The sequence below is a fragment of the Callionymus lyra genome, chromosome 15, assembly GCF_982586985.1.
Source record: "Callionymus lyra chromosome 15, fCalLyr1.hap1.1, whole genome shotgun sequence".
In the NCBI taxonomy this organism is placed as follows: Eukaryota; Metazoa; Chordata; class Actinopteri; order Syngnathiformes; family Callionymidae; genus Callionymus; species Callionymus lyra.
Genome location: NC_141832.1, coordinates 11,859,964 through 11,884,786, shown reverse-complemented (window position 1 = coordinate 11,884,786; position 24,823 = coordinate 11,859,964). Strand labels below are relative to the sequence as shown.

Genomic DNA, 24,823 nt, shown 5'->3' with positions numbered 1-24,823 from the left:
TGTAAAAGTGTTTTCTACTCTCTGTACTGGAAAGACTTCAAGTTATTCTTGTTAATAAGTATTGATATAATGGAGATATAGTTATGTTTATAAAGTAATAATCTATCATCTCTGACCGGTAATAGCTGTTAAATAAAGTTTAAATGAAATTGTCTTCAAACAATTCTTAGTTACATTACAACATGATTGTTCTGTTTAGAATTGTTTCCTCTATTATGCACTTCTGCATTCTATTTCAAAATAGTATCGAGAAGTGTGGGTTTAAAAATCCGCTGTGGGTTTTAACGAAATGCTCTGATCAGATTGTTTATGCAATACTCGGTCATAGCTTAAGAACTGGCCACCAAGAAAATAGTTTTCTCGGTAGGATTATAATCAGAATTTGTGGTTTTGGAACTTCCCTGTTTGGTCAAGTTTGTAGAAATACCAGCCATGACTTTGTGATTACGTCAACAGAAACATACTTGGAGCTTATTACAGTTTTATCTGAAATGTTAGGATATAAATCTTAATTATATATTACATATATAATAACTATGCCATGTAAGTGCTTAAGTATCCTTTTTTTTTACATGCAAAATGCACATACTTATACTTTAAGGCACGTCCGAGTATTACCTTCTTTATGTTTGGTCATGACAAAGTTTTCATCAGGTGATAAATAATGTGTTTTGTTTCGCTCATCACTGGTTCCACTGGGTCACAAGGGGCTCGAGGCAAATAACATCTGGCCAGAAGTGTGTAAATTGTGTTCTCCTGTCTAATATTCCAATACTTTTTCTGCCAAAACACGCGTCTGCTTAACATTTTAAGCTAATCTTGGCTCATGAATCTGATCTCAAATGAACATTAAATATTTACATCCTGATTTTTATTATCATTTGATAACATTTGGCAATGTTCTGACGTTTAAGAGACTTTGGACGGACCGAAGTCCTCCCTCCATGAATAAAACAACATATCTGAATGTAAAGAAAACATATTAATCACTGATAACTAGATATGTTTCCTGTCTCGAGGGGCTCTGTTGTTTTAAAATCCCTGTAAACACGTTTTCTATAGAAAACAAATAGTTCTGTCACATATTATGTTCCCATCGCTTGTTTTTTTGCTTTAATTAATAAATATAATCTGCTGGAATCGAATTCCTTTATGAGTTTTTTTTGTTGGGAGTGACCCAGCGAGGGTTAACATGCACAGAGTCGTGTTCCCTCCTCCTGACGTCGGCCTCGACGCTCACACACATGAAACTCACAGACGCTTTTTTTCCCCTCCACACCAGAGAGGAGGGTCCTCCTGCCAGCTGTCCTTACGCTAAGAAGCCGGATCTTCTCTCGCTTCCCACCGGCATCACCGCTCCATGGGACTCCAGACCTGGCCCCCAAGTAAACCAGCGCTGCCCTCCATGGCCTGTCTTGATGTGGAGACCCCTTCCATCTGCAGGGGTAAATTCAAATCAGGTGCTTTTTTTCTTATTGTTTAGACCTGCTTATGATGGGGTTTTAGAAGTTTGGGTGATGAGTGGCAGGGGGGGTGGGGGGTACTATTGTGACCAAGTCAGCACCAGCAGGAAATGACCGGGCAGCATCACCCTGACTCACGTCCAGCATCCTTCACTCAGCAGATTCTCGTGTACAGTCGCTCTGACAAAACAAACGCTGACGTCACGTGAGGCTGAAGAATCATAAGCGGTCTGACCAATATGGTCACGATTGGATTTCTATTTTGCTCCAAGTTGTATTGACAGCAAATACTTAAAAATGAGTCTTGATGTTCAATCCCCATCGGGACCATTTTGTTCTTTCCATACTCCCAAAAAAAAACGTGCCTGCAATTAGTTGGATTTAATTTTCCATAGACAGGAGAGAGGTCTTTGTGTCTGATGTTTTTTAACAAAGTGAAGTCCAAGTTTGTGTTTTTTAAAAAAAAAAAAAAAAGTTCTGTCTGTATATATTTATTTCTAGTATTTTTGTATAACTTTCCAAACCACCTGATGCTCCTTTTTGAAGATAAGTGGGACAATTTTGGATTAGAAAAGTTGGATTTATATACTTTTTACAGTCTAGTGACTCCTTTTAAGAAACATCTTAAGACGTTTCTATTTGTTCAGGCTTTTCCTTGATTTTCTGGAACTCCTGTTGTGTTATCAGTTTTATCTTGATCTTTAAAGTATATACTTTATTGAATATTGTTTTGATTGTTAAAGCGCTTAGTGACCCTGGTCTGGAAAAGCGCTCTATAAATACATATTACTTACTTACTTACTTACTTTTTCATTGTATAGTTGTGATCTAATCCAAGTGCACATGTCAGAGCAGGTCAAGTTTGGCTCTCAAACCCTGACAACGAATAAATGAATGTGGATGTAGTTTATCTACAACCTTATTGTTCCGTAACTAACAACGTTTTGTCTTCATAATTGTATATATGAATAGCTTAATTTAATGCCAAACAAGCTCAAGATTGAAACAGTCATAGTCACTGGGTGAACCTTTTAATTTTTGAAGGATACATTAGAGCACAACACACCTCTGGGTGCCTTCTCTCTAAACACAAGAGATACTATTATTTTCTTTATAAATAAACATACACCAAGTATCTAAAGAAACTCTCTGTCAAAATCTTTATAGGTCTTGCATGAGAAGTGATCTTGTTTTGTCAATTTCAAATCCCTGAACCTCTTCTCTTCTCTCTCTTGCTCACTTTCTTTAGGCATGTTTTGTTTTTGTTTTTAAAGGAAGTTAGTTACGTCATCATGTAGAATCCTCTGCTAGAGTGTTTTAGAATGAAGAAGTAGACTTGGAGCGTTCTTTAGTATTAATGCAATTTATAAAAGCACTTAAAAGAGCGCAGACCTCTGCCAAGCTGCTCATTTCCACCAACATTGTTTTTTCCTTAAAACTATATAAACTTTTTGGCATTTTCTAATATCTTTGACAGCATTAAGCTCGGAAAAACTGCAAACCTTTCTAAATCTCAGAACGTCACTTAATATAATTGGTTTCTTGTCCCATTTTTAACATTTTCTGAAATATTCGTTTACATTTTTTCATCCGTTTTTGAGTTATTTTGTTAGACAGACACAGAAAAACATTTCTCATATAAGTAGGGATGTAAAACTCCATCTAACAAGGGGAAAACATTTTTGACTTAAAATTAATCACCGGCCAAACAATATTAAGATTCAAATACGAGCAGAATGTCCCATTATTTCCTATTTCAACTATCGAAATTTCAAATCATTTTTCTGGTCTGGTCTCTAGTTTAGAGTAAAACTAGTATTCAAAAGTTGTTGTTGGCCAAAGAAAGTTTGGTCAGATTTGGCCCCCAGGCCTGAGTTTGACACCTTAAAGTAAACAAAAGAGACATGCAAGGACAAGGATAACTTTTGATTGTGTGGACTTGAATTTTTCGGATAAACTAAATGACAGAGACTTGTGAAGTCACCTGACCAATAAATCTAATGAAAGCTCTTGCTGGTCCACTTAAGAATAGATGATGATGGGCTAGATTTTGACACTTCAAAAATACTCTCTCAACTAAAGTTTTCCTTCAAATGTTCTGGTGCTTGACGGAACTTTTGCGCATCAGCGAACACGTCGGCCCTCACTGGAGGTCCACTGTCTTACCTTGTGAAGTCCACATGACCCCGCGTGACCTCCTGCCCCTGCACTGAGTTTTTTAAATTTGTCTGGGTCGTACAAATCCCGCAGTGTTTTGATTTCGAGCGAGTCAATAATACGAGACTGTAGCTGGGAAGATCTTCTGAGAGCGACATGGGTCGAAAGATTAGAGATTACATCAGCAGACAAGGATTTCAGTGGTTCTCTCTCTCTCTTTTTTCTTGGGCTCTGATGGTTGTGCTGGAAGAAGTTTATCCAGGATTCATTCTGTCAAACCGCCAGACGGACCCTCAGGCTTCTCTTGTACCCTGGCATTGGCAAATGTAATTGTTGGAAATCAAATTGAATGTTATTGATATGCAGTTATATAAACTCATAACTCGGGAGCGGCAGAAGCAAAAAAAAAAAGCTCTCGCTGGTTTTGTTATAGGAAACACAGGAGCCACTGCTGTGTTCCTCTGCCACGGACTTGCTCGGGCCACTTGCGAGCGTGGAATCCCACCCCTTTTCGTCCCCGTCGCTCCAACATTCCCCCTCGCCCATGAGCCCGACGTTCGACGGGAGCTCCCACCCCCTTAACCACCTCTTGATTTCATGGTTCCCAGGCCTTGTTCTCACAGCTGCCCGGTTTATTTTTGCTCCGGGTGACTCAGAAGAGGGGCCGGCTCGGATGCAGGGCCCGTCCCTGGAGAGTCCCGCGGGTCCGACTTGTGTGTGTTTGTGTGCGAAATTGTTGTCATCAAGATGAAACCCCCTAAAATGTACCCCCGAAAAACCCACTTTTCTCCTTGGAGCACCTGTTTTCACTTCTGTCAGCAGGGTGTTATTCCACTGAAATAACAAGCTCGTCGGTTTGTAAATATTTAAACCGGGGTCGTCCTACAGTTTATATTGATTGGAAATTAACGGCTAAGTTCCTCACAGAGGGTCCGGGGTCCGGCTCGGCGAGACTCAACAACCCCCTGCTGGAACACAGTCATGTGTTTAATGTTTGGCTGATTAGTATCTACGGCCCTCGGTGCAGCAGGACTTTTCTTAAAACAATTTATGAGATCGACACTGAGTCACTGATCCCCCCCCGACGCGATGCTATGACCACCTCCAGCTTTTTGCTCGTTTATTCCGAACGTGGCTCCGACGTTAATCCAACATTAATCCCTCTGTTAGCGAGTCGTTTTTGACTCATAACTCTGGATTTAAAATAACTACAATGTGAACAGTTGATCAGTCGGAAGAATGTCATTGGGGTTTTTTTTTTTTTTCTTGGCTTTATTCAAAAGAAGTTGTGAAATGTTTGTTGTGCGTCCCAGAGGGGTTCGTTTAAACGTCTAACTCTGACCTCAGCGTCTCTGCTCTCACAGTCTTGCAGCTCTGCCTGCAACAGAGGAGGACTCGGGAGCAGCTCGCCGAGCAGGGCATCATGCCACGTGAGTCTTTCATTCATGAAAAAACAACACCCGGCCACAGGTCTGTTCCTCATTTACACTTCTTCGGGGGGAATTAAAAAGGCATCACCTGAGTTGACCTGAGGAGCTGCATCATTGCATGATTTAGGTATTTGCGAGAATTAAAGGCAGTAAGAACCTGTTTGTTTTTTTTCCCATAGTAATGTTTAACTTGTGTGAGCTTAAGTTTTGGTTTAATGGAGGAAGTGACATTTCAAAATAATTGTTTAAATGTCTTAATTAAACTTACTCTTTGTCTTTAAGCTTTTGGGTGAATTTCAGCTAAGATTGTGTTGAACATGCAGCGGTCACGCCCTCGGTTCAGTGTTATTGTTGACGGTTTTGTTTGGCATAATTGGACACGATAAAGGGTAGTTTTTTATTTACAGTATATAAGTGTTTTATAAGGTAAGGTAAGGTAAGGTGAAACTTTATTGATCCCTCAGGAGGTCTCCTTCGGGAAATTGTTTTTTTTACCAATAGCCAGCAGTTTTTCATAAACAATAAAAAATAATACATAAAAAATAAAATAAGAAGAAGAACATAAAGAGGAAGAACAAGATGACACAATCTAAGTCTAGAGATAAAGACAAAGAACATAGGTCAAAGAAAAACAACAAAGACAAAGGATACAAAGACTAACATAGAACAGAACATCCAGATACTTTCACTCCACTCCTGCCCCCGAACTCAGAATTGTACAATTTAATAGCCCGAGGGATGAATGAGTCCCTGAGTCTATTAGTGTTGCATCATGGGAAGAAGCATCTGTGCTCCATCTGCTTCTCTGCTCACTGATGACAGTGTTCAGAGGATGACTGTCATCATCCATGATGGACAGTAGTTTGTTCAATGATCTCCTCTCAGCAACTGTCACCAGTGAGTCCAGCTTCATTAACCCTAACCCTCCTGATCAACCTGTCCAACCTGTTGACACTCCTCCCGGACACATTTCCACCCCAACACACCACAGCATAGAACACTAGCCACCACAGACTGGTAGAACATGCAGAGGAGCTTCTTGCAGATGTTAAATGATCGAAGCCTCCTCAGAAGGTACAGTCTACTCTGAACCTTCTAACCTTTAAGTGTTTTTCTTCATACTGAGAACAGTTCCCAATTTACCTGAATTCCTCACATGTTTCAAATGTCTTCCTCTCTAAAACATGTCATGCCGAGGGACTGCATCTTGAAATTATTACTTTATAAAGGTTTCCCCCCATTTGAAAACTCGGCGAATGAGAGTCCAAGTCCTTTGGAGGAGTAGGCTCCCAGGATTGATGACGCACAGTGACCAACCTATGATGCTTGACCAATCACAGCAGAGTGGGCGTGGAATAAGATTTCATCCCAAGAAAAAATATTTCAGTGGGCGCAGTTGAAGCATATTTTGTACTAAATATTTTCATGAACAAAGTTTTTTTTACACACAGACACATCCTTATGAGTATAATAAAGATCCAAGATCGATTTAAGAAACGCTCAAAATTTGTTGCCCCCACAATACTGTAAATACCCTAATGAGTTGTGTACTCATCTGAGGTTAGTGACACTGGTCTCATTAAAATATTTTCTTCTTGTGTTGTGAAAGAAAGTACTTTTTTTCTACGTTACTCATCATCCCTCCCATCTAGAACAAGAAAAAATGAAAGATCTGCCAACAGTGTTTTTCCAATGCAACAGCTACTCACGAATATTTGTCCGCATTTGCAAAATGTAAACAGTGTGTCTGTCACAAGAGTTAAACACAAGAAGGGGAAAGAAACACACAAACTCTGTCTCTTACGTTAAATGTACAAGATGAAGTAACTGAAAGCCTGAAATGACAACATTTAATGGCAAAAAGCATAACTATATCATAGTTATATCTATTGAAAACAATTGAAAATCTTTGGATACAGGTTTTTTAATGTCAAAATATGTAGTTTGTTTGTATAAATAAGCAAATAAATGTAAGAAAACAAGGCTTATGCTTCCTCGCTGCTGCCTCCTTGACTTTTAATCAGTGCAATGCAAAACTGTGAAAGCTTTGAAAATGTTTTGGTAAAAAATATTATTCCACCCCCCAAAATTGCATTCGCTACCTCATCTATCATTTTACTTGGAGGATTTGGACACGATAAATGGGATTTTGGTTTGAAAACATTGGAAACATTTCACTTATCAGCTGTCAAACACCACATGTCTGTGGTGGGTGGAGGAACACCAGGCAAAAATATATGAATACATGTGAAATGAAAAGAAACAAAACGACGCACAGAAAACAAAGTCAATACGTTTTTTAACCCTCAAATTCCCCTTAAAATGTAATTATGAAGCATTCTTAAACGTCAAAAAGGACAACTCTTTGTGGTGCTAAGTAATTTCCTGAATAGTTTTTAGACGATTCTTTGGATGAAATAACACTATACCGATAATTATACCTTACTAACATGTTTTTTTGTCTGGCTTCCTTCCATGTTATAGATTAACTTTATTACTTTTCATGACAATGAACAGTGACGAGTGAACATCAAAGACTTTATTAATAGCGTTCATAGAACACATGTTCAATATTACTTCCTGACTGTATTTTTACAGCGGCTCACTGACCTTCATGAATCAGTGTGTTTTCTTTTAAACAATGTGACTGATCACAGTGAAATGGGAAGAACAGTCTCCTCTGTCTGGCTCTTGCTGAGTCAGCAGCCACGTCACTGGAGGAGGTCAGTCACCCCACATGTCCCGACCAACACGTGTGACGGCTTCTGTTATCTTAATTATTCTGGGATGTTGCTCTATGGTTGTTAATTATAAATAAATGTGACAATATTTCTGCTCACCATGGCATTAACTTGGGATTTGTTAAAGGAAGGGTAGGTGATCTTCAGACCTCAAGCTTCCAAAAGTCCCTGAAAACAATACAAGTCCAACTTATATACTTTACTATTACATCATGATTGATTGGTTCAAAGTTAAAATGATAACACTGTTTTCTTTTTTAGTCTCCTGCGTTTGTTGAACCGGTGGTTATCGAGGTGTGAAGAAAGATTTAATTTAATTAAGTGTTTCGGGGAAAGAAATCATACTTATCCTACTTCAAAATGAGTTGGTGGATGAGAAAGTGCTTTACTTTTTACGAAAATCTACTTTTATATTTCAAAACGTCAACAGTATTTTTGTCGTTTTGATGAAGTTTTGTCCGTTCTGCAATCTCTAAAAGTTCAAAGGACGTGTTTCAACACATCACAAAATTTCGTCCCTGGATCTCTTTCCCTCTGGTTGATACTGCTGTTTTTTTATCATGGAAATTTAACATTTAACATTTATTTCACAGTGCTGTGTTCAAAAGCAACAAAAGACAACTAGTGAAAAAAATAATGCTGACTCAGCGTGCCATATAGAGTTTTTTGTTTATTTTTGCTAGTTTATTTTTTGTTAACTCGACCATATTCTGACCCAATTTTTGGTCATTTCTCTTATTTTATTATAATGTTTTGTATTTTAATAATCTATCATTCATATTATTACATGTTTTATAATTTATGGATAAAAAAAAATTCTGTTTTGTGTTTACAACACCGGGAAATAAAAGTCTTGGAAAAAAATAATATTCTGAACTTGTCAAGAGTCACAAGATAATTAAACATCAGAGAAATAAATGACAAAAGATTCAAAATAAAACACCTTTTCAAAACAATAGAGACGTTATGTTTTTTCCTGGCCTGGTATCAAAAGCCTCACACATCACCGCTACTATCCGTAGACATATTAAGAGGGTGTTTCTTGAAACATCGTCCCCTCTGAACGTAACTGATAAACAACAATGTCTTTTTTTAACTTTCCCCGCAGCTCTGAAGACACCCGTCGCCTTCCACCAGCAGATCCGCAGCCTGGAAAGAGCCCGAGTACGAGATGTAATTATTCGTCAACGCCGCTGCTCATCATTCCTCGCCGATAATCCCGGGAGTTAAAAACTCTTGTCGTTCTTCCAACAGACTGGAAACTTCCTGAAGCACAAACTCTGCAGCCGACCCGAGCGCTCCGAGCTGGTGCGCATGCACATCCTCCAAGGTATCCCTTCTCTTGGGTCTCTTGTTGTTAGAGACGTTACAGCAGATTCTGAGCCGCTCTAGTAGAAGAACTCACATTTCTCCTGATCCTTAAAACTCTTCACTGGCTTCCAGTTTCTTTCAGGATCAACTTTTAAATTCTGGTTCTTACTTTCAGATCTATTCATGGTCAGACTCCTCCTTACATCACTGATCTGATCCAGCCTTACACCCCAGCTCGGGCTCTGAGGTCTGTGGATCAGAATCTACTGATGGTTCCTGAACACGGTTCAGGACCAGAGGAGAGAAATCCTTCCAGGCTGTTGCTCCTAAGCTTTGGAACGATCTTCCTCTCTCTTTGTGTTTGATGGATCTACTGACTCCTTTAAGAAACATCTTAAGATGTTCTTATTTATTCAGGCTTTTCCTTGATTTTCTGGAACTCCTGTTGTGTTATCAGTTTTATCTTGACCTTTGAAGTATATACTTTATTGAATATTGTTTTGATTGTTTAAGCGCTTTGTGACCCTGGTCTGGAAAAGCGCTATATAAATAAAAATTACTTACTTACTTACTTACTATGATTTGTTATCAATTATATATATCATCAATATAATAATGTTAGATTTTTTAAGTAATTCTTTATTTAAATATAGTTTCCGCTTGGATAACTATATTAGAATTAAACTTTATTTTCACCGTAAAATAACTGAATCAAATGAATCTTACTATTTGAACATTAATGCTGTAATTATTGTCTTCCTTTAGTATCACATTTTATTTTTAGATTAATCAAATAATTTGCTTTATTTTCCCCTTGTGTAGATTAATTATAATGATGGTTATTGAAAAATGTTGCTCAAACCCTTTCCTACTTTATTAAAACATATTGAAACTCAAATTTTTTGAACTTAGCAATTCAGTTTTTGTTGACTGTTCTTAATTTCATTTAAAAGATCGTTGAATAAAAATGGATTTTAATCTAGAAAATACTAAGATACAATAAGTAGAATTTTTGTCCCACTTTTAAAATTGTCGGAACACAAATAAAAAATACTTACTTACTTCCTTACGAATGTGTTTCTGGTGGAGATCTGAGACTGAGTTTCGCTGTGAGTCACTCCTGACCGCCGCTCTTTTGACGGATGACGACCATCTTAAGATCCGACATGTGTTTTGTTTCTCTTCAGAGACTCAGGCCGAGGCGACGCTGCAGGCCACGCGGTTGAGGCTGAAGAGAGCCAGACTGGCCGATGATCTCAACGAGAAGATCGCTCAGAGGCCCGGTCCCATGGAGCTGGTGGAGAAGAACATCCTGCCCGTGGATCCTGCCCTCCAGGAGAAAAGTGACGGTAGATATGAATAGATAGTCTGGAAACATCCATGATGTCATTTTTTTTACACACACTTGAGACACTGTGACGATATCAGGTTTATATTAAAGTCATCAGTGTTGTCTTTTAATCTCTGAATTTAAACATTACATCACGTGTACTGTTCACCCGACCTCACTGTTGACTCAATAACTTGAGCAGCTCAATCTATCGTCGGCAGAAATAAGGACACGTTAGATTTTAACCTCATTTTTTAATTACTTTTACTGTGTGAAAATGCAGTACATTTGAGGATGAACTGCAATATAAGCATTTATCTCACCCGTGGTTAGGGATGTGGCAGCAGTATTTTCTAGCTCAGTAGGTGGCGCCGACAGCTTCAAAAGGTTTGACTATGATCGCTGTACAAAGGGATGTATTATAGAGCAGAGATCGCCATCTAGTGGTCACTTTTAATAAGGCTTCATGAAGCTCCGTCAGTCTATCCTGGATTGCCATGTACCATATTATTACCTCCCCCAAGGAGGTTATGTTGGCAAAGGAATTCCCCAAAATGTATTTCAGTTAAACTTAAGGAAATGAGTGGATTGGAACAGGAAGTGGATGATTCCAAAATGGTGGCGTTCTGTAGTTCTTTTTCGGATTTAGGAAAGTTATTAAAATGTGGTAATTTACACATACACTTAAATATTGCAATATTGTTTCCGCGTTACTGAATTGATTTTACTGTTTACAATTAACATGCAAATGTTAGCGGCGTTTGTTCGTTTTTGCGTCGCAATTAAGCTTCCGGCCGCTAGATGGCAGCCGTCCATGACTGAGGACGAGAGGATACAGTCGATTTTAAAGCTGATGCTTGGAAATATTTTGGTTTTAAAAACAAATGAAAGCAGTTACGACTTCGTCAAGAGTCATGTGGTCTGTAAATTCTGCGACACCAATACATCGTATCGTGATATTTATTGTATCGGAAAATTGTATTGTTAATCGATGTGTTTTCGTTGTTTTGGAAAGTAATTTGTTACTTGTTTCTTTTTAATGGACTCACCAAAGCGAGTTTAAGGCAAATATCAAACTTTTAAAACCTTCCTTTAGATTAACAGAACTTTGTTCCATCATCAAGATTTTGTTTTAAAAAACAAGTCCTTGGCAGAGGTATGATCCGCCTCAGTGTCTTTTTCTTGTTGTTCTATGGTGAGACAGATGTGACCCACGGAGCACTTCACTGGTGTTGTTAATCCGTCACATCTTTTGCTAGGTGGCGGCAGCCGACCGCAGAGAGACCCGGATGTTTACAGCTTCAACGACGACAGCAGCGACGGATCGTCTCCAGAACACACTGCAAATCAAGGCTCGCCAGGCGCCGACTCAGCGGCGAGCGAAGCCGCCGAAGACGCCTCCTTGAAGGTGATTACTAAGCAAAAAAAATTCAATCGGTTTATGCAAAACCCCCTCTCACCCCCCTTACAAAATATCACTTTCGTCTGTGCTCTAGAGTTCAAAGGCCACGTCCGACTCCAGCGATCTTGTTTCCAGCGGCGAGGAGCAGATCAACCCACAAACAAATGCGCCTCCTCCGGCGGCCGCGGTCGCCAGCGCCATCGCAACAGGACCGGTTCTGATTAAGGTCAGACTTTGAAGTCGGACGAAACTGATAATGTGTGTTTTCATAAGACCGGGATGAAATCCAGAGTTTACTTTTGTGCAAAAACATGGCGCTGACCTCTGACCTACACGTGTCTGTCCATGTGTGTGTGGGTGTGTGTGTTTACTTAACACAACATTGAGGACATTTTTCAGAATACACTTCCGATAGAACATTTCCAATTGTCACCGTTTTGTTCATGAACCAACATCTAAAAATCATTTTTATAGATTTGAATAGTAAGTGTATGATGTTGAACTTTGCCTCTAGCGTTAGTGTGAGGTACTACACCCCACAATGTCCCCAACGTGGCTATAATTTGTGACAAAAGTGTGTCATCGATGGATACGACAAAGATGTTCTTTATGATAAGACAAGATAAATCCATAATAGATAATGATTTATACTATGAGTGTATAAGTAAGTAAGTAATTTTTATTTGTATAGCGCTTTTCTAGACCAGGGTCACAAAGCGCTTAAACAAACAAAACAATATTCAATAAAGTATATACTTTAAAGATCAAGATAAAACTGATAACACAACAGGAGTTCCAGAATTCACTTTATACTCACACTACAACATTTGATCATTGTAGTCTGGTTTTAAAGACATACTACTAATACTTACAAATTCGGTTTCCCAGAAGTCAAGGTAAAAAAAAAACATATTTTGGAAATAGAAGCTTTCATTATTTTAATCATAACATTTTTATACATCTAGTGAAAGTTTCAGCTGCTCTGAGTCGTAACCGTCATCAGATCCCGAGTTCTCTCCAGCACCCCCATGGACCCTCCTACACTCTCCTCTTTTCTCTCACTATATCCTCCCTCACTCCTCTCCTTATCCATCTGTCTACCCCCCCCATCCTTCCTCCCAGCCGGTCAAAGCGGCAGGCCATCAACAATGAGTCGGGTTCCGCTCGAGGTTTCTGCCTTCTAAAAGGAAGTTTTTCCTCGCCATTGCTCACTGCACAGCTCACTGTACAGTGTTTTGTTTCTTGCTCTTTGTTGAATTGCTGGGATCTATTTTTCCTTAATCAACTGTAGTCTTATTTCAACTGTATAGTGTCTTGAGATAACTTTGTTATGATAAGACACTTTAAATAAAATTGAATTGAATTGAATTAACCATTACACACAACTACACACACGCAGGTGGTGTTGTGTCCGATGTCCTCAAAAGTGGCCTAAATATGTATGTGTGTGTTGAACACAAGTCAACGCCGTAATCAACCGAGATGCCAAGATACGTCTCCGGTTACCCCCGAAATAATCTCAGCGATGAAGCTCGTGCAATCCAATCGAATAAAGTTGGACTCGGAAAAACAAGTCGGATTTCTGAAGAATTTCACGGAGATGCTTTTCCAGTTTTCCTCTCCGGCTTTTCCGACTCCACTGACAGGGAACGACATGTTTTTATAAAAGTGTATCTGATGTGTTTTCCAGCAAGAAAATTAGCATCAATACAACGTTTGTCAAGCAGAACTCGTGGATCATTTGAAGATCTTGGACAGTGACCCGGGTCTAGAGACAGCTGTGTCGTGTCCAGATGTTGCTCGTTGTTTATTACACGGAGATGTTGACACGACTATATTTATGTTCGTCGATGTTCAGTCGTCAAGTGTCGGGTCAAAGTTTGATTGACACATAGACTTGAGGACGTGTTGCCTCTTTAACTCGTGCAGCACAGAAGATACAAATTATTTCTTCTTTTTTTGGAGTGGATCGACTCGATACCCAACGACATCTCAAGTTGTATTTACAGTAGAAACACACAGACATGTTTCTCATAGTAAACACAGATTTAAATTATTATTCCTCTTTTTTTTTATTCTTTTAATTATTCCTGTTTTCCTTCTTGTTTTTCAGCTGTTGTACTTATACTTGTGCTTATTTTTGTTCTTGTTGTTTTTATTCTTTCTATTGTTATTATTTTTCTTGTTCTTGTTGTTTGTTTTCTTTTTGTTCTCCATGTTTTTTAATTCTTACCAATGCTCTTGGTCTTATTTATTTATTTATTTATTTTTTCTTGTTGTTTTTATTCTTTTTGTTCTCTCTTTTTTTCTTTTTTTTTTTATATATATTTTTTGGTCATCTTGTTCTTATTTTTGATCTGCTTGTTGTTTTTATTCTTTTGGTTTCTCCTTGTTTTTTCATTCTTATTTTTGGTTTTATTCTTTTTTAATGTATTTTTGTTCTTCTTGTTCTTATTTTTATTGCTCTTCTTGTTGTCTTTATTCTTTTAGTCCATCTTGTTGCTCTTGGTCTTGTTTTTTTGTTCTTATTTTTGTTCTTGTTGTTTTTATTCTTTTTGTTCTCCTTGTTTTTTAATTCTTCTTTTTTTGTTCTTCTTGTTCTTATTTTAGATCTGCTTTTTGTCTTTATTCTTTTTGTTCATCTTGTTGCTCTTGGTCTTGTTTTTATTGGGGGTTTTCTTGTTCTTATTTTTTAATTGTTTTTGCTCCCATTTATGTTATTTGTATTTTTTTCTCTTTGTTCTTCTTGTTGATTTTATTTTGTTGTTACTTTTTCTTGATGTTCTTCTTGCTCTTCCTGTTTTTATGGATTTCGTTTTTTTGTTGTAATTATTTTTGTTTCTTTTAGGTTATTTTTTTGTTCTTATTCTACTTCCATAATCTTGTATTTCCTGAATGAAGCTGATTGGTCGTCTCTCTCTTTACCTTTTCATCTTAAACATATCGTTTGTCTCCCTGACTTTTCCTCCAAACGTTTACATGATCTGTCGCTCGGATGTAAACTTCCACTTCCTACCCAGCTGAGCATCTTTAACTCTGACTCTTCTAACTCTGCTTCATGTTGTTTTTTGGTTGAAAATCATTAGATTTTTAATCATCTTTTATTCAAAGATTGTCAAGTCTTTGTAATAGATTTCTGTTCTGAAGAGAATGTTTTTCTTCCTCCTCAGCAAACGCTGTTGAAATCCCCCGGCGACAAAAGTCGCAGCAAAAAGGGCAAAGATGCGAAGCCGAGGATCAAGAAGCTGAAGTACCATCAGTACATCCCGCCGGACCAGAAGCAAGAGCTGAACACGGTGCAGATGGACTCGGCGTACGCTCGTCTGCTGACGCAGCAGCAGCAGTTCCTGCAGCTTCAGATCCTCAACCAGCATCAGCAGCAGTACAGCTTCCAGACCGGACCCAGGTACTCCTCCCACTGGACCCTGTTGTTGTTGTTGAGTAACGTCTGCTGTTCATCCCACAATTTTAAAAGTAGGACAAAAATTTGATTTATTGTATCTTAGTATTTTAATAATAATCTAGATTAAAATCCTTTTTATTCAATGATCTTTAAAATTTAATTAAGAACAGTCAACACAAACTGAATTGTTAATTTCTATAAATTTTAGTTTAAATATGTTTTAATAAAGTAGGAAAAGTTCAACATTATGAGCAACATTTTTCAAATAATCATCATAATTAATCTACACAAGGGTGAAATAAAGTAATTCTTTTATTAATCTAATATTAACTAAAAAATCGAATCTAATAAATTAAATTAGTAGGTCTTTTCAGTAAGAATTGAAATAGAATTGAAAAATTGTGATATATATCTAATGTAATGTAATAAAGATCTAATACATACCTGATGAAAAAAAAATTGATTCACCAATGTGTCAACATGTTGATCTTCTATCAATAATTTATATAAAATCTAAATTATTCAACATTCTTAGATGCTCATGTGTAAAAATAAGATCTTTTTTTAAGGATATATGATACTTAAGGAAGACAAGGGACTAATAAGGGATTTTAAATATATAAATAAATAATTACATCAACATATTAATGTTCAAATAGTAACATTCATTTGATTCAGTTACTTTACGGTGAAAATAAAGTTTATTTCTAATATAGTTATTCAAGCAGAAAATACAATTTTATTTAAAAAATGTCCATTATTATATTGATCATATATATAATTGATAACAATGTAAATTTAATATGTATTAGAATTTAAATAATTTCTGCCAAAACGGTAGTAAAAAGGGGTTTTATTATAACAAATCATGTTGATGTATCATAAATAATAAATTAATATAAAATATATATATCATGAACCACATATTTCAAATAAATGTATATATTAATCAATAAAAGTGATGTCATAACCTTTGGGTAAAATAAATATATATATATATATATATATAATATCTAATCTAGTTACCCGAGTGGAATCTGAAATTATTAAATTGATTATACATCTAATTGAAAACAACAATAATCTAACATATATTTGATGATTTAGTTTGAACTAAAACAGCAGTAAAAATGGTTCTTAACATGTTTTTAACATCAAAAAATAATTTGAATATAGCATGAATATATAAAAAAAAATAGAAATCTTTATTTGGTAAATATGGATGATGTTAAAGAAAGAAAAATGTATTATTTCTCTATATCATGAAGGTTTTCATCGCAAATATGCAGAACTTCCTGTTCGTCGTGAAGGATAAACTGCTGACTCATGATTAACTCTAACCCTTGACCTCTCTCATCTTGTCCTCCCTTTTCTCCTTCCTGTCTCACCCCAGCAGACCCACGAGTGAGTTACAGTCCAGCTGCTCCGGCAACCATCTCACAGGAAGTCCGCCTCCCGCCGGCAAACCCGACCATCTCCCGGCGAACGTCGACGACATGAAGGTGAGGTCGGCGTCGAAGAAGAAGAAGAAGACGGGGCTGAAGACCACCTGACTCTCTGTGGTCCTGGCAGGTGGCGGAGCTGAAGACGGAGCTGAAGCTGAGATCCCTGCCGGTGTCCGGGACCAAGACGGAGTTGATCGAGCGTCTGAAGCTCTACCAGGAGAACACGGGCATCAGGATCAGCGCCACAGGGTCTCAGTCGGAGAGGTTGACGCCGCCCGTGTCCCCCGTCGCCACCAGGGTCTCCGGCCTGTTCATAGAGGACGAGAGTCCAACCGGTTCCCCCGGACCGCCTCAGGACCAGCGTCCAGAGGGGTCCCGGGCGAAGGACCGACGCCTGCACGAGAAGGAGCAGCAGATCGAGGAGCTGAAGAGGAGGCTGGAGCGAGAGCAGAAGCTGGTGGAGGAGCTGAAGCTGCAGCTGGAGCTGGAGAAGAGGAACCAGCAGGGGGAGTCGCCCCGGGCGGCGAGCCCTCCTCCTCCCCGGAGGGTCAAGGACGAGGAACGGATCCGATCCAGCTGCGAGGCCGCTCTCCAGACCCCGCCGGTGACGGTGAAGCAAGAACCGCCGGATCGGATGATTCCGTCGAACCGGGTCGGTCGGCGGGCGGTCCGGAAGCCCGAAGCGAGCTCGGGTTCTGGTTCCGGACCCGCATCCACGGCCCCGCGGCCAGAGAACGCAGAAGTAAGAAAACATCTGTCGTCGCTGCCAACAGGAAGCTGAGGTCATGAAGCTGAGATCGCATAAGAGTAGGATCGCTGATCGCTTCCACAGATGTGCAGCGAACACAGAAACCACACCAGTTCCTTTACGCTCTGATGTTACACTGGAGTCTATCATAGTGTGTCTGTGAAGCTTCATGATGCAGCGGCATGTTCTGCAGAGCTCAGTAGGGGGCGCCCTCCCTTGAACAGAGATTATTGATATTTAATAGCGGTGCGGTAGATCAGGAGCAGACGGCGACATCTAGTGGCTGTGAAAATTGTGATGAGGCTTCATGAAGCTTCGTCATCGAGAGAGAAAATGGTTGAAATCCAGAAGGACGTTTAAAAAGTAAAGATAAGCTTAAGTGTATTAAAAAATCATTAAATTAATTGATATACCAGTATCTTAATATTCTATAAATAATTGATTTTAATCTGTGTGATTTTATTCAATTTTTTTTAAATGAATCAAGAAATTTTATTTAAATACTCAAAATGTAAGTACAAATATGTGATATTAAATGAACATATTTAGGTTTTAGTTTTTTTTTAATCGTCATAAAAACTTTTTAAATTTTAAGTTTTATCCTCAAGATTAAAATATTTTTTTTACTTTTCAATATATTTGTCGAATAATTTAAAAAACCCATCAATTATTTAGCCGGTGTAAACTAACTTTTTAAAGTTAATAATAAGATATACGACTTTTTTTTAATAATAAAAATAATTTGTAATAATTATGTTATATAATAAGATGTAAAATATATTATACAGAAAAGAGAAAGATTGTGTCAATTACCAACATCAACATTATTCATTTAATATAACTCATAATAATATTCTTAACAGGTTTTTTTAACATGAAAAATATATATATATATATATTTTATCTTTTATAAAGAAATCCACATTTCAGTACAGATATGTGATACTAAAGGAAGAAAACCATATTTAATTAATCATATTTAAAATGATTAAATTAATGTAATATTTTCACTTTATGGTGAAAATAAAGTCCAGTTACTCGAGAATTTAAAATACAATTAAAGATCTAATTGATTTAAATCTGATAAACTTTGGTGACGAACGTGTATTTATTCCTCATAAAAGACGCATTAAAGCCGTTTCTAAGGTAGGGTTAAAGCGGATGAGTCAGCATTAAAGATATCTTCTGCCTCTGAGGTTGTTGATGTACTTCCATGTACGACCAGAGTAATTACAGCCTCGGTCGGAGGAGAAACTTCCACATGAAATGAAGCTTTGTAGAAAGTTGGATCAGTGTTCGGTCAGTGCAGACCGCAAACCCCAGCCTTACCTCATGGTGGCTTTATTTTCTTTTCAGAGTCCAGATATCTAAGCACGACTGATCTGGTGTTTTAAACTCTACTTCTGCTGATGCTTTCATCCTTTTATCTTTTTATTCTCGTGTTGGTAGAAAAGTTGCCGGGTTGAATCTGGGCCTCGTCGGGTTTTTTGTTTTTTTCCCAGCATGACAAGCGTGCGTGTTTGGCAGCATTTTTGGGAACTAATTGAAATGACTGTGGTCTCTTATTTCCTGCCCATCCTCTTCCCTGTAAATCCTCGAATATCTGCGTCCGCACTTCACTCACGATGGTTCCATGTGATCATCGCTCTTCGTCAACCTCTCCCTTCGTCGTTCTCACACTCGCCGGTCGACTCCAGACACACTGGACGTGATGTCATTCAACACAAGCCTCAGAATATGAATATCCATTCAAGGCTCATTTATACACGTGAAAACCTCTAAAGAAACTTGTATTCAAGGCTCATATTCACACGTGAAAACCTCTAAAGTATCTTGTATTTAAGGGTCATATACACAAGTGAAAACCTCTTAAGAAACACACGTTCAAGACTCGAATACACATGGGAAAACCTCTAAATAAACTTGTGTTCAAGGCTTATATACATGTGAAAACCTCTAAAGAAACATGTATTCAAGGCTCATAACCACATGTAAAAACCTCTAAAGAAACTTGTATTCAAGGCTCATTTATACACGTGAAAACCTCTAAAGAAACTTGTATTTAAGGCTCATTTATACATGTGAAAACCTCTAAAGAAACTTGTATTCAAGGCTCATTTATGCACATGAAAACCTCTAAAGAAACTTGTATTCAAGGCTCATTTATACACGTGAAAACCTCTAAAGAAACTTGTATTCAAGGCTCATTTATACACGTGAAAACCTCTAAAGAAACTTGTATTCAAGGCTCATTTATACACGTGAAAACCTCTAAAGAAACTTGTATTCAAGGCTCATTTATACACGTGAAAACCTCTAAAGAAACTTGTATTCAAGACTCATTTATACACGTGAAAACCTCTAAAGAAACTTGTGTTTAAGGCTTATATATATGTGAAAACCTCTAAAGAAACTTGTTTTCAAGGCTCATACCACGTGAAAACCTCTAAAGAAAGTTGTATTCAAGGCTCATTTATACACATGAAAACCTCTAAAGAAACTTGTATTCAAGGCTCATTTATACACGTAAAAACCTCTAAAGAAACTTGTATTCAAGACTCATTTATACACGTGAAAACCTCTAAAGAAACTTGTGTTTAAGGCTTATATATACGTGAAAACCTCTAAAGAAACTTGTATTCAAGGCTCATATACACACGTGAAAACCTCTAAAGAAACATGTATTCAAGGCTCATATACACAAGTGAAAACCTCTAAAAAAAAAAACACATTCAAGGCTAATATACACAAGTAAAAACCTCTAAAGAAACACATATTCAAGGCTCATAAACACACGTGAAAACCTCTAAAGAAACATACATTCAAGACTCTTACAAATGAGAAAACCTCTAAAGAAATATATATTAAAGACTCATATACACACGTGAAAACCTCTAAAGAAACACATATTCAAGGCTCATAAGCACACGTTAAAACCTCTAAAGAAACACATATACAAGACTCGTATAAACATGTGGAAACCTCTCAAACACAGTTAATGTCTCACACCCACATATGAAAACCTCTCAGACACATAAATGCCTCACACCCACATGTGTCAACCTCTAAAATACACAAAAATGTCTCACAGCCACATTAGTAAACCTCTAAAAGACACAAAAATGTCTCACACCCACATGTGTAAACCTCTCAAACACACATAAATGTATAACACACACATGTGAAAATCTCTCAAACACACATAAATATATAACACACACGTGTAAAAACCTCTCAAACACACATAAATATATAACACACACGTGTGGAAACCTCTCAAACACAGTTAATGTCTCACACCCACATATGAAAACCTCTCAGACACATAAATGCCTCACACCCACATGTGTCAACCTCTAAAATACACAAAAATGTCTCACAGCCACATTAGTAAACCTCTAAAAGACACAAAAATGTCTCACACCCACATGTGTAAACCTCTCAAACACACATAAATGTATAACACACACGTGTGGAAACCTCTCAAACACACAAATATATAACACACACGTGTGAAAATCTCTCAAACACACATAAATATATAACACACGTGTGAAAATCTCTCAAACACACAAATGCCACACACCCATGTATGAGAACCTCATAAACGTACATTTAAATGTCTCACACATATGTGAAAATGTAAAAATCGCTCGCACACGTAATGTCTCAAGCACATGTGAAACCTCCCAAACACACATGTAAGGCTCACACACATGTGTTAACCGCTAAAACACACGTGTTAAAACCTATACGTCATGCATGTAGAAACCTCTCCCCCCCACACACGCGTGTGTTAACTTCCTTGCTGTTGCTGAGATCGTCTTCATCTTCTCTGTGGTTGCAGAAGACCACGTGTGGAGATCCTCCTCGCTACGAAGACGCCGTCAAACAGACGCGTCTACTGTCAGCATCACAGGTGAAGATTCCGTCGATGGTTGGATTCTCCATCCTGACTAACCAAGTGGTGGTTCTGTCCACAGGGGGCGTCAGTGAGCAGCCAGGAGATGGACGACCTGTTTGACGTTCTGATCGAGAGCGGAGGTGAAGAACCATCGAGTCCATCCGTTTCATTTTGACTCTAACATGTGTGCATGTTCCTGTAGAGATGTCTCCGCTGGTCAAACAGAACCTCTCCGGTCCCGACCCGGTGACCGCCAGCGTCACCACCCTGCCCGTCAACACGGTCCTGTCTCGGCCCCCGCCCCTGGTCCTGGTGGGCCAGCAGCCCGCGGCGGGATTTGACCCCTCGACGTTGTCGATCCTGGACCCGGAACCACAGACTCTGAAGCTGCTGGAGGACCTGCACTCTCCCATGTCCACCATGGAGGTGGACTTGACTCTGGACCTGAACCTGCACGGCGCACACGTGGACCACATGGACTGGCTGGATCTCAGCTTCCTGGACTCTTGTGAGCTCCTCTGACTTGATGTTGCCACTTCCTATCCTGTCTTTTTTCCTATGGCTTCTGGACCAGGACGGCTCAGCAGAACCTTTTATTTATAGAACTGTTGTTCTATCAAAATAAAGCAACAATAACATAATGAATCACTTGAAAACGTCGACAAAGTGAATTGGACTGTAGCCCCAGAAGAACACGAAGATCCCAAACTCAATGTTTTTACACTCTTGAGTTGAATAATCCTCTTATTTTGGAAACGTCATCGTTTTTTCCATTCCCTCACTCCTTTGTTTCCTCCTCGTCGGATGTCCCCGTGGCGCCCTCTGCTGGGCATGTCTGGAATACGTGTAAATAGTTTCCTTATTTAAACGATCTTTTACGTGAAAAGTAACTGGAGTTACAGATGAGCAATGAGGTATTTGGACCCGCAACTCTACATGTATTATTGCTAAGAGAAGAGTCGAGACTTTTGTAATGTTTATACGACAATTCTATCTGCAATTTAATGTTATTTATGTAGCAGAAAGTTCACCTATGAACACTAGTGAAGACTTTTTTTTACTAGACACACCGTTTTTTCTACCTTGAAGTGTATCATGTTGTCGTTTTTTTTCTTAATAAATACAATTTTTTGTGTTTATCTTACACTTAAAAATGTGAGTCGTAAAGTTTCGCACTTCCGTGAAGGGAGGAGCCAATGGCTTCTGCAGAACCCGGATGTAGGCGACACAATAGTAAGTTTTTTTTATAAATAAGCGTGAAAAAATGATGGCTTAATAGATGATGAACATTTTATTGTCATGTTTTAATGAATGAAACGATGTTATTTACAAAATATTATAACGTTTGTAAAAAAAAGTTGTATTGTTTAAAATTTGTGCAACTTTCATCCTCAGTTGTGTTGCACCTACGTCTGAATTGTCCACTTTATGTCCCGCAGGTGGCGCCATTTCCCCGTCCGGCCACTCACTTCCTCCTCAGCTTCTTCATGAACGTCACTTCGTCTCTGTTCCTGATCCCGTATCTGAGGACAAACGCGTCGTTCAAAACTTTTATTTTCTAAAATCCAAGGATTCAACTCACTCTCTCAGCTTCATGTTGTCGTCGTCCAGCTTCTCCCCCTGAAACATCAAACTAAAAGTTCTCCAGATGTATCTCCTGGAAAAGCAAATGAATATTTAATATTAATATTAAATGTAATAGTTAATTTTTTTCCTGATTTCTTACCAGCTGATGTTCTTGCCTCCACCCTCTCTCTGTTGCTTCAGCTCCATGAACCTACGAATGGCCTTCTTTAGATCCAGCACTGACGCGTTCTGGACCACGACGATGGCTGTGAGGTTGAGAAGCTCAATAAAGAAAACTTTATTCATTTATTTTTTTAATAAAGACTCACGCATGATCTCCTCGTCCGCCCTCAACACCCTCACCGTCATGGCCTGACCGTACTCCAGAGCGATCTGAGAGTTCACCTCCTCCAGGGTCACCTGACACAAAAGGGAAGGATTTCAGAACTCAGGTTTCCTCCCACTGTCTAAGAACATACGTAGTGGTATAATGATGGATATGAAGACTATTATAGAGTGAATACATGTTTAAAATACATTTTAAATGTATCTTTGTGTTTCATTGTGTTTCCAAAATACATCAGTGTTTAAGTGTGCATTTTTATTTAGCAACATCATGCACTTTATGTGTTAATCTTATGGTTTATTTGAATTTGTATGTCGATTTTCTGCAATGGAGGATGTTTTTTGTGCGTTGGTCTATTATGCGTTTACAGTGGGAGAAAAAAAAAGATTGACTTAAATAAACATTTTTTTCCACGATAATGTAACAATGAAATCCTGCAAGATCCCAGCGATGACTGAGGACGAGAGGATACAGTGGACCGTCAGCAGCTTTTAAAGCTGATGTTTAGACATGTTTTGGTTTCAAAACGAATAAAAGCAGTTACGAGCAGTAGTCTGTAAATTCTGCAACAATAGAGTCAAATACTCGGACGATACTACAAATATATCCTTGTTCCTACAGTATCGCAATATATTGTATCGTCTCTGTATCATGATATGTATCGTATCACCAGATCCTTGCAAATATTCACACATATTTTGCGGGTTTACTCTTTTTAAACATATATTTATGTACATTTATGTACTTGTTTTTATTGTTTATATCAATGTTTTTAGTACTTTTCAGAGTTTGTGTGCAACAGTGTGTTGTGTGTGTGTAATCTACCTGTGAAAAAATAAGTTTTTTACGTGTTTGATGCGTTTTAAAGCATTACTTTAGTCAAACCTGCGCATTAGTTTCAACAAAAGTCTTATAAAAACAGGAGAAATATCAGATTGAAACAACGAATCCAACAACTGTTATAATAATTAAAATGAAAACAAATATTTAAAATAATAACCGAGATGGGAAGGTCACAGAGCAGAGGGTTCTGGACAAGTCGAGCGAGTCCTTCTTCAAAAATATCCAGAATCTCAGAATGAGGCAGATTCTCCACGTCTTCTTCTTCATCCTCAGCCGCCATGTTGGTTGAACTTCCTTCCGCTTCTTCCTTCTGTGCGTCCAGACTCTGTTCCTCCATCACTGAAGCCTCGTCAGGAGAAGAAGAGAAACATTTACAGCATGACTGTCGCTAACCGGAAGCTAGTATGTAAACAAAGTGCTCGTCCGGCTATGAATGTAATCCGGAGGAAAAGAAGCGCAAAAAATTTAAAAAAATGTTCCTAGAGTTAAAAAATGTTATAAAATAAACGTTATATTTCTGTTAAAATGACCTTCCTTCTGATATAGACTGCGAACTAGTATCTGAGCCTGGTAAATTAAATATTACAATTTAATTAACGAATTTAATATTTTGTATTAGTATATGGTTTTATTTTGACTAAAAAGTAAAAATAAACAAACTATTTATTTAATTCACTTGTGGGGAATTGTACACTAACGATGCTTTGTGTTTTCTGTGGATTTTTCACAGTTTT

The 24,823-nt window shown here is 38.1% G+C and overlaps 2 protein-coding genes across 6 annotated transcripts; one reads left to right on the top strand and one right to left on the bottom strand.

Moving 5' to 3' along the window:
- Positions 1-1,159: 1,159 nt before the first annotated feature.
- Positions 1,160-21,867, top strand: mrtfbb (myocardin related transcription factor Bb). Of its 4 annotated transcripts, none has more exons than XM_087809764.1 (13): positions 1,160-1,445; positions 4,985-5,050; positions 8,900-8,964; positions 9,046-9,121; positions 10,290-10,451; positions 11,692-11,840; positions 11,929-12,060; positions 15,005-15,240; positions 16,631-16,739; positions 16,810-17,424; positions 21,278-21,349; positions 21,414-21,474; positions 21,537-21,867. In XM_087809764.1, exons 1-13 carry the CDS (start codon positions 1,361-1,363, stop codon positions 21,854-21,856), a joined length of 2,148 nt encoding a protein of 715 aa, XP_087665890.1. In that variant the 5' UTR covers positions 1,160-1,360; the 3' UTR covers positions 21,857-21,867. The 4 variants fall into 4 exon arrangements, with proteins under 4 accessions (XP_087665890.1, XP_087665889.1, XP_087665888.1 ...); XM_087809763.1 differs by having other exon boundaries at positions 1,160-1,460; positions 8,900-8,955; XM_087809762.1 differs by having other exon boundaries at positions 1,160-1,460; positions 16,634-16,739.
- A 31-nt stretch (positions 21,868-21,898) lies between these two features.
- Positions 21,899-24,487, bottom strand: snrnp25 (small nuclear ribonucleoprotein 25). 2 transcript variants are annotated; one of them, XR_015713436.1, is made up of 6 exons: positions 24,247-24,487; positions 23,230-23,320; positions 23,061-23,166; positions 22,917-22,991; positions 22,745-22,857; positions 21,899-22,169 (listed from the first exon to the last, which is right to left on the bottom strand). XR_015713436.1 is itself a non-coding variant. In XM_087809805.1 (5 exons), the coding sequence occupies exons 1-5, from the start codon at positions 24,424-24,426 to the stop codon at positions 22,800-22,802; spliced, it is 510 nt and encodes a 169-aa protein (XP_087665931.1). In that variant the 5' UTR covers positions 24,427-24,487; the 3' UTR covers positions 22,629-22,799. The 2 variants fall into 2 exon arrangements, 1 of the variants encoding a protein (XP_087665931.1); XM_087809805.1 differs by lacking the exon at positions 21,899-22,169 and having other exon boundaries at positions 22,629-22,857.
- Between the last annotated feature and the right edge of the window lie 336 nt (positions 24,488-24,823).